This window comes from Oncorhynchus mykiss, chromosome 29 (assembly GCF_057628025.1).
Source record: "Oncorhynchus mykiss isolate SJ-2025 chromosome 29, ASM5762802v1, whole genome shotgun sequence".
NCBI lineage: Eukaryota > Metazoa > Chordata > Actinopteri > Salmoniformes > Salmonidae > Oncorhynchus > Oncorhynchus mykiss.
The window spans coordinates 31,734,060-31,750,469 of NC_143050.1; the positions used below are offsets into that span (position 1 = coordinate 31,734,060).

A 16,410-nucleotide genomic window follows, 5' to 3' on the forward strand; every position below is an offset into this window, starting at 1 on the left:
TGTAATATAGCCTACACCTACACCTTCACCATAAATCCATTATTTATTTTAGACAGGTCTAAAGAAACATGATATGAAGAAAATGTAGTCTATTTCAGAAGAACAGAATAGTATACTCTGAGTTGGCCTTATGTTAGGTCCTGATCTGGCTACAATAGCTCATTTAGCAGACAAGATTTGCATAGAAATCTGTGCCATTATTTTATATAATTGTATAGTATGAAGAATACAATTGAAAAAAGCTGAATACAATAGAATGGATATTTTCTCCAAAGGATTTGAGGGACTGCGCTATTCTGTGTTGAGCGGTTAACAAAGAAATAGGTACTCCTATATGCTTCATTTAGAGTTCTTAATGTAACTTTAGTTCTTCTACAAACGTTGGGCTATATGTTTAAATTTGTAATACATTGTAAGGCTGCATGATGTGACTCTAATGATGATTTGAAAAAAAGTTGCATGAAAGGCATGAGCTCTGCTTTGTTTTTTTGCGCAGGTTGTACACACTTCATCAGTCTCTCATTCACAATTTGACCAGTACTTGATAATGCCTCGAATTATCTGGCGATATCTCTTTTGTGTGCCTGTAATGCCCCCTGAAAAAATCCATGTATTTTGCGGCCAGTGGCCATTGTGACCTTGAGCTGAATATAATAATTATTATTCCCTTCTCCCAGAGTGCCTCTCACTCACATGGCGCTCCATCACGTGATTGGGTCTTTCTCACAGGCTACAAGGGAAGACAGAAACATTGGGGACACAACTGCGCGGGTCATTATCCAATTCCGTGGTGCATATTGAAGATATTGGAAGAACAGTCCACATTTACTTTTTGTCAGCCAACAAGATTAGTAGGCCTTACGAACTGCAAAAACACTAGCCTATGTCAATCTACTATCCTCCATAGTACAAAAGTTTCCCTATTCTATTCTGTGCGAGAAATAAATATTCCAAACATAATGTGGGACAATGTGTCATGTACTGTCATGTTGTGTCTTGTCTCTGTCCTTTCCCTTCACCCTGTCTCCCTCTGCTGGTCGTTGTTAGGTTACCTTTTCTCCCCCTCTTTCCCCCAGCTGTGCCTTGTCTCCTCCTAACCACCTCGTCACCCCTTTTCCCACCTGTTCCCTTTTTCCCTCTGATTAGGTCCCTATATCTCTCTCTGTTTCTGCTCCTGTCTTTGTCGGATTCTTGTTTGTTGTGTTTCATGCCTGAACCAGACTGTCGTCATGTTTGCTGTAACCTTGTCTTGTCCTGTCGGAATCTGCCGGTCCGTCTGAGCCTACCTATGTTTGGTAATTAAAGAAGCTCTGTTTAAGTTAATTCGCTTTTGGGTCCTCATTCACGCTCCGTAACAGAAGAATCCGACCAAGAATGGACCCAGCGACTTCGGATCCTCTCCACTCAGCCGTCGGGATCCAGGGAGCGATGCTAGGCAGACACGAGCAGGAAGTGTCTGCTGCTCGACATGCCGTTGAGACCCTGGCCACCCAAGTCTCCGCGCAGAGGTAAAGGATGAGATTCTCTCCCGGGAGGTTCCTTCCAGCGTGGATTCCTTGATTGAACTCGCTATTCGCATTGAGCGACGGGTTGATCTTCGTCACCGAGCTCGTGGAAAGGAGCTCGCGTTCTCCGTTGCCCCCCTCTCCGCATCACTACCATCTTCCTCTGCCGGCTCGGGTGCTGAGCCCATGCAGCTGGGAGGTATCCGCATCTCGACTAAGGAGAGGGAACGGAGAATCACCAACCGCCTCTGTCTCTATTGCGGTTCCGCTGGTCATTTTGTCACTTCATGTCCAGTAAAAGGCCAGAGCTCGTCAGTAAGCGGAGGGCTACTGGTGAGCGCTACTACTCCTGTCTCTCCATCAAGATCCTGCACTACCTTGTCGGTCCATCTACGCTGGACCGGTTCGTCAGCTTCCTGCAGTGCCTTAATAGACTCTGGGGCGGAGGGCTGTTTTATGGACGAGACCTGGGCTCGGGAACATGACATTCCTCTCAGACAGTTAAAGGAGCCCACGGCCTTGTTCGCCCTGGATGGTAGTCCTCTCCCCAGGATTCAGCGTGAGACGCTACCTTTAACCCTCACTGTTTCTGGTAATCATAGTGAAACCATTTATTTTTTAATTTTTCGTTCACCTTTTACACCTGTTGTTTTGGGCCATCCCTGGCTAGTTTGTCATAATCCTTCCATTAATTGGTCTAGTAATTATATCCTCTCCTGGAACGTCTCTTGTCATGTGAAATGTTTAATGTCTGCTATCCCTCCTGTTTCCTCTGTCTCTTCTTCACAGGAGGAGCCTGGTGATTTGACAGGGGTGCCGGAGGAATATCACGATCTGCGCACGGTGTTCAGTCGGTCCAGGGCCACCTCTCTTCCTCCACACCGGTCGTATGATTGTAGTATTGATCTCCTTCCGGGAACCACCCCCCCCCGGGGTAGACTATACTCTCTGTCGGCTCCCGAACGTAAGGCTCTCGAAGATTATTTGTCTGTAGCTCTTGACGCCGGTACCATAGTCCCCTCCTCCTCTCCCGCCGGAGCGGGGGTTTTTTTTGTCAAGAAGAAGGACGGGTCTCTGCGCCCCTGCATAGATTATCGAGGGCTGAATGACATAACAGTGAAGAATCGTTATCCGCTTCCTCTTATGTCTTCAGCCTTCGAGATCCTGCAGGGAGCCAGGTTTTTCACTAAGTTGGACCTTCGTAACGCTTACCATCTCGTGCGCATCAGGGAGGGGGACGAGTGGAAGACGGCGTTTAACACTCCGTTAGGGCACTTTGAATACCGGGTTCTTCCTTTCGGCCTCGCTAACGCTCCAGCTGTCTTTCAGGCATTAGTCAATGATGTCCTGAGAGACATGCTGAACATCTTTGTTTTCGTTTACCTTGACGATATCCTGATTTTTTTCACCGTCACTCCAGATTCATGTTCAGCACGTTCGACGTGTCCTCCAGCGCCTTTTAGAGAATTGTCTTTTTGTGAAGGCTGAGAAGTGCACTTTTCATGCCTCCTCCGTCACATTTCTCGGTTCTGTTATTTCCGCTGAAGGCATTAAGATGGATCCCGCTAAGGTCCAAGCTGTCATTGATTGGCCCGTCCCTAAGTCACGCGTCGAGCTGCAGCGCTTTCTCGGCTTCGCAAACTTCTATCGTCGTTTCATCCGTAATTTCGGTCAGGTGGCAGCTCCTCTCACAGCCCTTACTTCTGTCAAGACGTGCTTTAAGTGGTCCGTTTCCGCCCAGGGAGCTTTTGATCTCCTCAAGAATCGTTTTACATCCGCTCCTATCCTTGTTACACCTGACGTCTCTAGACAGTTCGTTGTCGAGGTTGACGCGTCAGAGGTGGGCGTGGGAGCCATTCTTTCTCAGCGCTCCCTCTCTGACGACAAGGTCCACCCATGCGCGTATTTTTCTCATCGCCTGTCGCCGTCGGAACGTAACTATGATGTGGGTAACCGCGAACTGCTCGCCATCCGGTTAGCCCTAGGCGAATGGCGACAGTGGTTGGAGGGGGCGACCGTTCCTTTTGTCGTTTGGACTGACCATAGGAACCTTGAGTACATCCGTTCTGCCAAACGACTTAATGCGCGTCAGGCGCGTTGGGCGCTGTTTTTCGCTCGTTTCGAGTTCGTGATTTCTTATCGTCCGGGCTCTAAGAACACCAAGCCTGATGCTTTGTCTCGTCTCTTCAGTTCTTCAGTAGCCTCCACTGACCCCGAGGGGATTCTCCCTGAGGGGCGTGTTGTCGGGTTGACTGTCTGGGGAATTGAGAGGCAGGTAAAGCAAGCGCTCACTCACACTCCGTCGCCGCGCGCTTGTCCTAGGAACCTTCTTTTCGTTCCCGTTCCTACTCGTCTGGCCGTTCTTCAGTGGGCTCACTCTGCCAAGTTAGCCGGCCACCCTGGCGTTCGGGGTACGCTTGCTTCCATTCGCCAGCGTTTTTGGTGGCCCACCCGGGAGCATGACACGCGTCGTTTCGTGGCTGCTTGTTCGGTCTGCGCGCAGACTAAGTCCGGTAACTCTCCTCCTGCCGGCCGTCTCAGGCCGCTTCCTATTCCCTCTCGACCGTGGTCTCACATCGCCTTAGATTTTGTCACCGGACTGCCTTCGTCAGCGGGGAAGACTGTTATTCTTACGGTTGTCGATAGGTTCTCTAAGGCGGCTCATTTCATTCCCCTTGCTAAGCTTCCTTCTGCTAAAGAGACGGCACAAATCATCATCGAGAATGTTTTCAGAATTCATGGCCTTCCGTCAGACGTCGTTTCGGACAGAGGTCCGCAATTCACGTCTCAATTTTGGAGGGAGTTTTGCCATTTGATTGGGGCTTCCGTCAGTCTCTCTTCCGGCTTTCACCCCCAGTCTAACGGTCAAGCAGAACGGGCCAATCAGACTATTGGTCGCATCTTACGCAGTCTTTCTTTTCGCAACCCTGCGTCTTGGTCAGAACAGCTCCCCTGGGCAGAATACGCCCACAACTCGCTTCCTTCGTCTGCGACCGGGCTATCTCCTTTTCAGAGTAGCCTCGGGTACCAGCCTCCGCTGTTCTCATCTCAGTTCGCCGAGTCCAGCGTCCCCTCCGCTCAGGCTTTTGTCCAACGTTGCGAGCGCACCTGGAAGAGGGTCAGGTCTGCACTTTGCCGTTATAGGACGCAGACTGTGAGGGCTGCTAATAAGCGTAGAACTAAGAGTCCTAGATATTGTCGCGGTCAGAGAGTTTGGCTCTCCACTCAGAACCTTCCCCTTAAGACGGCTTCTCGCAAGTTGACCCCGCGGTTCATTGGTCCGTTCCGTATTTCTCGGGTCATTAATCCTGTCGCAGTTCGACTTCTTCTTCCGCGATACCTTCGTCGCGTCCACCCGGTCTTCCATGTCTCCTGCATCAAGCCCGTCCTTCGCGCCCCCGCTCGTCTTCCCCCCCCCCCCCCATCCTTGTCGAGGGCGCACCCATCTACAGGGTCCGTAGAATTTTGGACATGCGTCCTCGGGGCCGTGGTCACCAGTACCTCGTAGATTGGGAGGGGTACGGTCCTGAGGAGAGGAGTTGGGTTCCCTCTCGGGACGTGCTGGACCGTGCGCTGATCGAGGATTTCCTCCGTTGCCGCCAGGTTTCCTCCTCGAGTGCGCCAGGAGGCGCTCGGTGAGTGGGGGGGTACTGTCATGTACTGTCATGTTGTGTCTTGTCTCTGTCCTTTCCCTTCACCCTGTCTCCCTCTGCTGGTCGTTGTTAGGTTACCTTTTCTCCCCCTCTTTCCCCCAGCTGTGCCTTGTCTCCTCCTAACCACCTCGTCACCCCTTTTCCCACCTGTTCCCTTTTTCCCTCTGATTAGGTCCCTATATCTCTCTCTGTTTCTGCTCCTGTCTTTGTCGGATTCTTGTTTGTTGTGTTTCATGCCTGAACCAGACTGTCGTCATGTTTGCTGTAACCTTGTCTTGTCCTGTCGGAATCTGCCGGTCCGTCTGAGCCTACCTATGTTTGGTAATTAAAGAAGCTCTGTTTAAGTTAATTCGCTTTTGGGTCCTCATTCACGCACCGTAACACAATGTTTGGAATAATACAACCACTAGCATCCCAAAAACTTTTTTAAGCAATGAGGCTGAAACAACAGATCAGAACGTTTAGCTTAAAATGTTGATAAACTATCAGGATATTTCTTCACATTATAAGAGCAGCAATGTGCACACTGCAGTAGGCTATAAGCTCGAATGTTCCATTAGCGGGAAAACACCATTATCAAAAGTGACCACAAATGTAATTATGCATGTAATGCTTTTATTATAAAAGTGCCGTTTTTATGGTGAAAATAATCTTCCCCAAACTTGAAACTCACGCGCTGCTTATGAATGCCAGTTAGCCTCTACAGCCCCTGTAAAGCAGATTCTTGTGCTTAATTTTAAGAAGTTATTTGGCGACTTTACAAACCTTATCAAAACATATAGGCCTATGGGCTAGGCTACATGAGGTGTGTGACTATGATTAGAAAAAGTCAACAACAAAAAAAGGCATTGTTTCTTGCCTTACGCTGGGCATCATTCACAAGTGATAATATATACTTCACAAGTGATAGGCTAATATTGTCACCTATCAGACTATTGTTAATTTAACCTTGTCCTTACATATACTAAATAATATACAGTGCATTCGGGAAGTATTCAGACCCCTTGACGTTTTCCACATTTTCTTACATTACAGCAATATTCCAAAATGAATTCAATCAAATATGTTCCTCATCAATATACACACACACAACAAAAAAAAAGCCCAAAAAGTTTTTCGAAATTTTTGCAAATGTAAAAAAAAAAATTGGAAATGTCAAATGTACATAAGTATTCAGACCCTTTACTCAGTACTTTGTTGAAGCACCACTGGCAGCGATTACAGCTTCAAGTTTTCTTGGGTATGATGCTATCATCAGCTTGGCACACCTGTATTTGGGGAGTTTATCCCATTCTTCTCTGCAGATCCTCTCAAGCTCTGTCCTCCTCTTTTTAATAGAGGCCATCACTGTTTTAGAAATGTTGCGCAACATGAGGTCATGGGTTCTCATGAAGTGTTTGATTAGATTTTCAATTACATTTGCATTGATGTCAGAGTGATTAGAGGGACAATAGAGTGCTGAATACCAGGCAGTTAGCAAGTTTGTACAAATTACCATCAGCAGCATTAGAGCTTGGAAAAGCCTAATTACCGTGACTAAACGGTTTGATTGCCTTCATGACCCGTGACCACCGGTGTGGCGGTAATATGGTCGAGTAACAGCCCTAGGCCCTGGTTAAAATTAGTGCACTAAATATGGAATAGGGTGCTGTTGGAGGCTAGAATGGTTGTTTCTGAGAACAGAAAGTTATCACGTAATAAGTCACTGAGTGGTGCCCTCACCTGTCGCCCGGGATCACCCAGCGTCCCAGGCTGACCGTCCTGCCCATTCGCTCCATCTTTCCCATGGAGCCCTGCTCTGCCCGCCACGCCATTTGGCCCCGGCTCACCCTGCAAAACAATAGATACCATCACCCAATCAGAGGCTGTGGACTGTGACAGAAACACCACCACCCAACCAGAGGCTGTGGATCTGTGAAAGAGACACCACCACCCAATCAGAGGCTGTGTGGACCTGTGACAGTGAGGATGCATCCCAAATGGCACCCTATTTCTATAGGGCACTGGTCAAAAGTGGTGCACTATATAGGAATAGGGTGCCATTTGATGAACCTCCTGGCACTATTCCTGCCCAACAGGGTGGCACTGAGAGCTTATCAAGAGGATAAGAAGCTAGACTTCAGACCTCCTTGTCATCAATAACACTGCCCTGCAAACAGGTGGAGACCATGTACATATCTGAAAGCTTAAACACCTGTTAGCAGTGTGGAGTCTGTGAACTGTTATATTTCTGGGCCTGAACAGTGATTGATATTGTACATTTATTTATTGTATTTAACCCTTATTTTACCAGGAAAGTTGACTGAGAACACATTTGCATTCACAGCAACAACCTGGGGAATAGTTACAGGAGAGAGGAAAGAACCAATTGGAAGATGGGGAGGATTAGGTGGCCATGATGATATGAGGGCCAGATTGGGAATTTAGCCAGGACACCGGGGTTAACACCCCTACTCTTACTATAAGTGGTATGGAATCTTTAGTGACCACAGAGAGTCAGGACACCCGTTTAATATCCCATCCGAAAGGTGGCACCCTACACAGGTCAATGTCCCCAATCACTACCATGATGTATTGGGATATTGTTTTTTAAACCAGAGGAAAGAGTGCATCCTACCGGCCCTCCAACACCACTTCCAGCAGCATCTGGTCTCCCATCAAGGACTAACCCAGCTTATCTTCAGAGGTAAGCCACCAACGTAATGCATTTTTACATATACATTTTACATACTCATTTTGCATTCACATTTTACATACATGGTACTTCTATATAAAGCAATTACATAACAATAATTCATTACCAAACATAAGCTGTTTAAACCCGCCTCTCAGCCATCCCACCTATCACCATAGACCACCCCTCAGCCACTCTCAGCCCATCCCACCTATCACCATAGACCACCCCTTGGCCACTCTCAGCCCATCCCACCTATCACCATAGACCACCCCTCAGCCACTCTCAGCCCATCCCACCTATCACCATAGACCACCCCTCGGCCACTCTCAGCCCATCCCACCTATCACCATAGACCACCCCTCAGCCACTCTCAGCCCATCCCACCTATCACCATAGACCACCCCTTGGCCACTCTCAGCCCATCCCACCTATCACCATAGACCACCCCTCGGCCACTTTCAGCCCATCCCACCTATCACCATAGACCACCCCTCGGCCACTCTCAGCCCATCCCACCTATCACCATAGACCACCCCTCAGCCACTCTCAGCCCATCCCACCTATCACCATAGACCACCCCTCGGCCACTCTCAGCCCATCCCACCTATCACCATAGACCACCCCTCGGCCACTCTCAGCCCATCCCACCTATCACCATAGACCACCCCTCGGCCACTCTCAGCCCATCCCACCTATCACCATAGACCACCCCTCGGCCACTCTCAGCCCATCCCACCTATCACCATAGACCACCCCTCGGCCACTCTCAGCCCATCCCACCTATCACCATAGACCACCCTCGTTTGGTTTCCATGTGCCATATATTTGTCAATTGTGCTGTGATGTTTTACATAAATGTTGAATCTTTCTAATCGTATAGTATCCACAGATTGTGAGCTAATAATGAAAACCTTTCCTATGAGTATTATTATGTTATTTATATAGCGCAGCTATCAACATTTTTGTCCTCAAATGAAACGGGTATATATTTCTATTTATGCCAATTCCTTTCAGCCAATTTGTATCTTTAATATACGACAGGCGAACAAGTTCCCTACTTTCTCCCTTTTCCACTTGCCTCCTCCATTTTTGTGGTAGTGCTGCAATCAGTTGGTTATAAGTTTGGTTTGAGCAGATATTCCCATATACTTTCGATAGCTGCATATGTGAAATAACATTTATTAACATCATGAATAAATATAATACAATTTTAAAACATTTTTCCATAAAGAATGTTTTTTTTATTATTAATCAGCATATTTGAGTTTAACCATACCATTTGTTGTACTATTTGTTCTATATTTTCAGGAGGATAAAACTGAAATTGTAACCAGCCAAGTATGGCTTGTTTAAGAAAGGGCGATACTTTAAACAAAGTTTCCTTTTCAGTTAGTCGGAAATGAGAAGTTGTAATCTGTATAAAGGCAAAAAGTCAATTTTTCAACAAAGGAGGAGCCTTTCTTAATGATCTACTGGAGAACCATTTTGGGTTTAAGTATAATTTATGTATTATTGAAGCTTTTAGTGAGAGGTTTAAAGCTTTAATATTTAATAATTCTAGCCCCCCAAACTCATATTCATGGTATAAATTCGGACGTTTAATTTTGTCTGTCTTAGCATTCCAAATAAAATGAAATATTTTTTGCTCAAACGATGTAAAAAAACGAGTCGTCTGGACTTGGCAAGCCCCATTAGTAAGTAAGTCAACTGTGATAGGAACAAAGAGTTAATCAATATGATTTTTTCACAAATAGACAAGTATTTACCTCTCCATGGTTGCAGAATCTTATCTCTTTTTGCTAACTTTCTATCGAAATTCATTGTGGTAAGTTCCTTTATATTTTTTGAGTTGTGAATACCAAGTATGTCTACTTCCCCCCATTTGATTGGTAAACTACAAGGTAGTGTAACACTGTGTCTTTTAACGATCCAATACTTAATATGGTACACTTGTCATAATGAGGTTTTAGTCCACAGAGGCTAGAAAAGTGATCAAGATCTTCAATGAGACAGGGATCTAGATTGCGGACTTATGAAACAACTTCAGTCATCGGCATACATTCACACTTTAGTTATTATCCCCAGGAATTCTAACTCCTTGATGTTCTAATTGCCACAATGGTCATTCACACACACACAATACAGCCATTCTCCACGCCACGTGTGTGCCACACAGTCCAGACACCGTATTGTCTTGTATTGGGGAGGGAGAGGAAGTGTTTACAGCTGTACCCAAAATCTCAGCAGTATTTGATGTGGGCCATCTTGTTAGGCCATAGCGTCTGTGCTTTACTTTATTGCTCAGTCAGCTAAGGTCTCTGACAGGCTAAGACACAACACGGCAAAGCCTCTCTGCACCCAAAATGGCACCCTATTCCCTATTTAGTGAACTACTTTTGACCAGGGCCCAAAAGGAATAGGGTAACATTTTACAGTGCCTTCAGAAAGTATTCAGACCCCTTGACTTTTGCCACATTTTGTTACATTACAATCTAATTCAAAAATTGATTAAATAAATACAGTATACACACAATACAGTCTACACGCAATACCCATCAGCAGTCTATACACAATACCCCATAATGACAAAGCAAAAACAGTTTCTAAGAAATGTTAGCAAATGTATTAAAAATAAAAACAGAAATACCTTATTTACAAATATTCAACCATTCAGACCCTTTGCTATGAGACCCCAACATATAGTTCAGGTGCATCCTGTTTCCATTGATCATCCTTGAGATGTTTCTACAACTTCATTGGAGTCCACCTGTGGAAAATTCAATTGATTGGACATGATTCGGAAAGGCACACACCTGTCTATATAAAGGTCCCACAGTTGGAAGTGCATGTCAGAGCCATGAGGTCAAAGGAATTGTCCGTAGAGACAGGATTGTGTCAAGGCACAGACCTGTGGAAGGGTACCAAAACATTTCTGCAGCATTGAAGGTCCCCAAGAACACAGTGGCCTCCATCATTCTTAAATGGAAGAAGTTTGGAACCACCCGGCCAAACTGAGCAATCGGGGGAGAAGGGCCTTGGTCAGGGACATGACCAAGAACCCGATGGTCACTCTGACAAAGCTCCAGAGTTCCTCTGTGGAGATGGGAGAACCTTCCAGAAGAACAACCATCTCTGCAGCACTCCACCAATCAGGCCTTTATGGTAGAGTGGCCAGACGGAAGCCACTCCTCAGTAAAAGGAACATGACAGCCTGCTTGGAGTTTGCCAAAAGGCCCCTGAAGAACTCTCAAATTAAATAAAGGTAAAATAAATAAATAAAAAATGGTGGTGGCAGCATCATGCTGTGGGGGTGTTTTTCAGTGGCAGGGACTGGGAGACTAGTTAGGATCGAGGCAAAGTACAGACGAAAAACCCATCCAATCTGACAGAGCTCGAGAGGATCTGCAGAGAAGAATGGGAAAAAACTCTCCAAATACAGGTGTGCCAAGCTTGTGGCGTCATACCCAAGAAGGCGCGAGGCTGTAATCACGGCCAAAGACGCATCAACAAAGTACTGAGTAAAGGGTCTGAATACTAATATAAATGTGATATTTCAAAATGTCTAAAAACTAGTTTTGCTTTGTCATTATAGGGTATTGTTTGTAGATTGATGAGGGAAATAGTTGAAAGTTCTTTTTTTAGGATAAGGCACTGTAGGATGCGGCCTTGGTTTGATAACAGAATGGCCTGCATACTCTATATGATCCTAATTACCACTTTAACGACAACATTTAGATCCAGAAGTTCTTCGTCAGGTCACCTTCCAAATACAGTGTGCAGACTTTTCTGTATTTTTTCATGTATCATTAGTACTTACCATTTCTCCCATTACTCCTGGAGGCCCTCGTTGGCCAGGATCACCTGTTGGCCCCTGGGTGAGATGTGAGAAGAGATGAATAGATAGAGAGATAGAGACAGACAGATAGGGACAGATCAGACAAACGTTTAACTCACAACACAGAGGTCAAACAGTATTAATAAACACTTTTGCTGAGTGTGTAGACTAGATAGAGAGAGAGAGAATTATCAGGCGTTCATCTCAACTACATCAGGTCATGTAAACCAGTATTCATGGTATACTACCCAGATGATGAGACTCTTCACCACACCTAATGTAGGACCAAATATGCAGGGAAAGGGTCTCACTCACCTGTGGGCCTGGCTTCCCCATCTCCCCAGCTGGTCCTGGGGGTCCCTGCTCCCTCTGCAAGCAAACAGAGAACAGAACAGTGTCAGGAAGAACCATAACGCACCCTGCTGTATTCTATGACCCGTATACTCTATAAGACCCTAATTGTGTTCCAAATGGCACCCTATTCCTGTTATAGTGCAGTATTTTTGGCCAGGACCCATATGGCTCTGGTCGAAAGTAATGCACTATATAGGGAATAGGGGGCCATTTGGGATGCATTCCCAGCCAGTCTAGTCCCAGTCATGGGAGTGATGTCCATTACTTACAGGCCAGCCAGCGCTGAGCAACTGGTAGAAAGAAGTTTGCTGGAAGAAACATGGAGACATGGCAGATTATTTCAAGTTTCACAAATCAGAATTAGTTTTTTAAAATAAAATAAGTTAATGTATACATAACAATTTTTTAAAATTAATGCCTATGTTCCATCATTCATATCATTGCCATCTTAAAGGGACATTTCACTCATAAATTAAAGTGCCAATGTTTTCAGATGCTTTCACGACATTGGTTGTGAACTGTAGATCCAGCTCTACGCCTCAATCCCAAATGTCAAATTTCTTGGTTTTTCCTTCTTTTATTCAGTGCCATATCCTCTCAGAACAAAGCACTGGTGCTAAAATAAAACATATTCATCCTCACTCAATAGATACTGCAGCACAGTATCAGTTCAAAGCCCAGTGTAACAAATCGCCCATCACTACTTTATTCTTACACCGCATCTTTATTCAATAATGTCCATGTAGTTTTTCATCACGCCGTATTACACAGCCTGCAGCTGTGTTCAGACTCAGTGCAGGCAGGAAGATCAAACTGATGAGGGATGGCTGGAGCACGGGCTCACACGCACCAACAGTGTGGGGTCAAAGACTGTACAGCTAATCTGGGAAAACCTCTGGGTAAAAATAGGGTTGCAAAATTCAGGCAACGTTCCCCAAATTCCCAGGATTTCCAGAAATCAAAAACAGTTTCCAGAAATAACTGGGAATTTAGGGAAAGTTACCCGTATTTTGCAACCCTACACAGGCAGTCTATAGGTTTATAGCATTAGACTGTATGTCCCCTTGGAGTTGGGGTACAGCTAATGTGGGAGTTGGGGTGAGGTTGTGTTACAGCTGGGGGTTGGGATTTAGGGGTGGAGTTGAGGTGTAACAGATTTCAGTTGGGTTTGGAGTGAGGTTCAGCTTCAGGTAAGCGAGATAGGGTGACGTTGGGGTAGGATTCGGGGTGAAATGAGGGTCGTCAACTCACCTGAAAAGTAGCCCACTCCTCAACAGTGCTCTTCCACAGGTAGAAAGAGGGCAGGCCAGGTGGGCCAGGGGGGCCTGGATCCCCCTGTCGCCCTGCACGCCCCTCAGACCCCAGCTGGCCCTGTAAGAAATATAATAGGTATTAGTTACAATATCTACACCTAGAATAAACTGAAATGATACAGTCAGTCCTATTGGACTGTGAGAGGAAACAAATGTACAGGAGGACTTGGAGTCAAAGAGAGGCAGCAGAGGCTAGGGGTTTACAACTCTAAACACATTCATTATTATTTCAGCCGTAACAAAAGAAATCTGCTCACGCTCTGATCCGATTGCAAATCCATAATTTTGTAGGACAAAGTAAAGGTGCATTGCAGACTAACCCAGCATATCATCATAGGCCATCATGTCATCGATTAAAATCACCTCAAGCCATTCCAAAACGTCAACTCCTCTTACCTTGTCACCTTTGAACCCACGCAAGCCAGCAAAACCCTGGAGAACGTAAACAACAACAGAGAGAGAGAGAGAGAGAGAGAGAGAGAGAGAGAGAGAGAGAGAGAGAGATCATAGAACATGTGAGACATTCATTCAAGTTAATTCAGGGATGCAGTGGGGTGCAGAGGGACAGCCCTCTCAACTTCTCATATAGTTCCTGTATCATACAATCAAATGTGATGTAACCGATGCCCTAGTAAGCTCAAGCACAACAACAAACAACACATTGATCCTCAAATGCTACCAAATAGGTTACAACATCCGCCCTGTCCACTATTAACAGACTGAGACAGGCTGCCAGTCAGAGGAGAGCAGCGGATCCCAGTAAACCTTCCCTTTACCAGGGTTTCCACTGCAGCCCGCCTCCTATGAAAGCCAAAAGTCAGTACCTTTTAGAGGTCTTCCTGCCCACAGTTTAGATACCCATTAAGCCAGCTAAAAAGACAAGCTTTCAGAAGCCTAAAGAGCACAGCAATATGGCCATGCATTTAACAGTGGCCCAGCTGCCCTGTGGAAACTGTGGAAGTTGCAAAGCAGACCACCGCAACCAACAAAATGGCTTCCTCTTAGTGGGGAGAAATAACAATCCAGCAACATCAACCATCACCAATCAACCACAAGGAATATGGTCCAGTACATTCAACACAAAAGAGAGGAGATTAATGTTTCTGGTCTTTTTAGTCAGCTTTCATATGCAGTGCCTTCGGAAAGTATTCAGACCCCTTGACTTTTTACACATTTTCTTCTAAAAGGGATTAAATAAATAAAAAATCATCAGCAATCTACACACAATAGCCCATAATGGCAAAGTGAAAAAAGTTTTTTTTCCGAGATGTTTGCTAATTTATTACAAATAAAATACAGAAATAGCTTATTTACATAGGCATTCAGACCCTATGCTATGAGACTTGAAAATTAATCTTAGGTGCATCCTGTTTCCAATGATCATCCTTGAGATGTTTCTACAACTTGATTGGAGTCCACCTGTGGTAAATTCAATTGATTGGACATGATTTGGAAAGGCACATACCTGTCTATATAAGGTCCCACAGTTGACAGTGCCTGTCAGAGCAAAAACCAAGCCATGAGGTTGAAGGAATTGTCCGTAGAGATCCGAGACAGGATTGTGTTGAGGCACAGATCTGGGGACGGGTACAAAACATTTCTGCAGCATTGAAGGTCCCCAAGAACACAGTGGCATCAAGAACACAGTGGCCTCCAGCATTCTTAAATGGAAGAAGTTTGGAACCACCAAGACTCTCCCTAGAGCTGGTCGCCCGGCCAAACTGAGCAATCGGAGGAGGTGACCAAGAACCCGATGGTCACTCTGACAGAGCTCTAGAGTTCCTCTGTGGAGATGGGAGAACCTTCCAGAAGGACACCCATCTCTGCAGCACTCCACCAATCAGGCCTTTATGGTAGAGTGGCCAGACGGAAGCCACTCCTCAGTAAAAGGCACATGACAACACGCATTGCTTTTTCCAAAAGGCATCTAAAGACTGTTAGACCATGAAAAACAAGATTCTCTGGTCTGATGAAACCAAGATTGAACTCTTTGGCCTGAATGCCAAACGTGACCTGGCACCATCCCTATGGTGAAGCATGGTGGTGGCAGCATCCTGCTGTGGGGGTGTTTTTCAGTGGCAGGGACTGGGAAACTAGTCAGGATCGAGGGAAAGATGAATGGCGCAAAGTACAGAGAGATCCCTGATGAAAACCTGCTCCAGAGCGCTCAGGACCTCCGACTGAAAATACAGGTGTGCTAAGCTGGTAGTGTCATACCTAAGAAGACTCAAGGCTGTAATTGCTGCCAAAGGTGCTTCAACAAAGTACTGAGTAAAGGGTCTGAATAATTATGTAATTATGAAATATATATATTTTTTTATATAAATTAGCTAAACTTTCTGAAAACCTGTTTTAGCTTCGTCATTATGGTGTATTGTGCTTAGATTGATGAGAACATTTTTAAAATGTAATTCATTTTAGAATAAGGCTGTAACATAACAAAATGTGGAAAAGTCAAGGGGTCTGAATACTTTCCAAAGGCACTGTAGGTCACATCATGTCAGCATGAGTCCGTAAAGCTTAGATAACACAGAAGATTTACATGCAACAAGGATATAAAAATTCCATGAAATGTCGTCTACGTCAGGGGCTAAAGCCAGACCAGCTTCACCTATCATTGTCACATGCAAGCACACACACACACACACACACACACACACACACACACACACACACACACACACACACACACACACACACACCACAGGCCTGACATACAGCATGTTGTCAGTGAGTATCTGGGGTTGATTATTAATGTGTGTTTTATTACATTGTCTGTTAAGTAAATAGCTAACCATATGAATTGAGCCCGTGGCCCCATCATTGCAAAGTCTAAAGCCATGGGTGGCCTACCATTTAAATGTTTCATTAAACTGTTTCATTCATTGGTGCTACCTATTATTACTTGTGCTGCAGCAATATTAGACTTGTTTTAACGCTGTTTTTAACCATGCCTGCAGATTTGATCTTGATGTAGGTAAATACATGACAAATGCTGCTATTCCAGGGGATATGGCATCACCAGTCGCTATATATATATATTTATATTGGCAGATGAAAGTCATATGAACAT

The 16,410-nt window shown here is 45.3% G+C and overlaps 1 protein-coding gene across 3 annotated transcripts in view; it reads right to left on the reverse strand.

Moving 5' to 3' along the window:
- Positions 1-16,410, reverse strand: part of si:ch211-196i2.1 (uncharacterized) — a 135,845-nt gene that overhangs the window by 28,027 nt on the left and 91,408 nt on the right. For all 3 annotated transcript variants that reach the window (XR_016493336.1, XM_021590765.3, XM_036967538.2), the window contains 6 exons: positions 13,734-13,769; positions 13,276-13,395; positions 12,294-12,332; positions 11,986-12,039; positions 11,653-11,706; positions 6,881-6,988 (listed from right to left, as the gene is read on the reverse strand). Coding sequence is in view for 2 of the 3 variants with exons in the window: in XM_021590765.3 (XP_021446440.3) it covers positions 6,881-6,988; positions 11,653-11,706; positions 11,986-12,039; positions 12,294-12,332; positions 13,276-13,395; positions 13,734-13,769 (411 nt within the window). In the remaining variant the exon portion in view is untranslated. The remainder of the gene's footprint in view (positions 1-6,880; positions 6,989-11,652; positions 11,707-11,985; positions 12,040-12,293; positions 12,333-13,275; positions 13,396-13,733; positions 13,770-16,410) is intronic.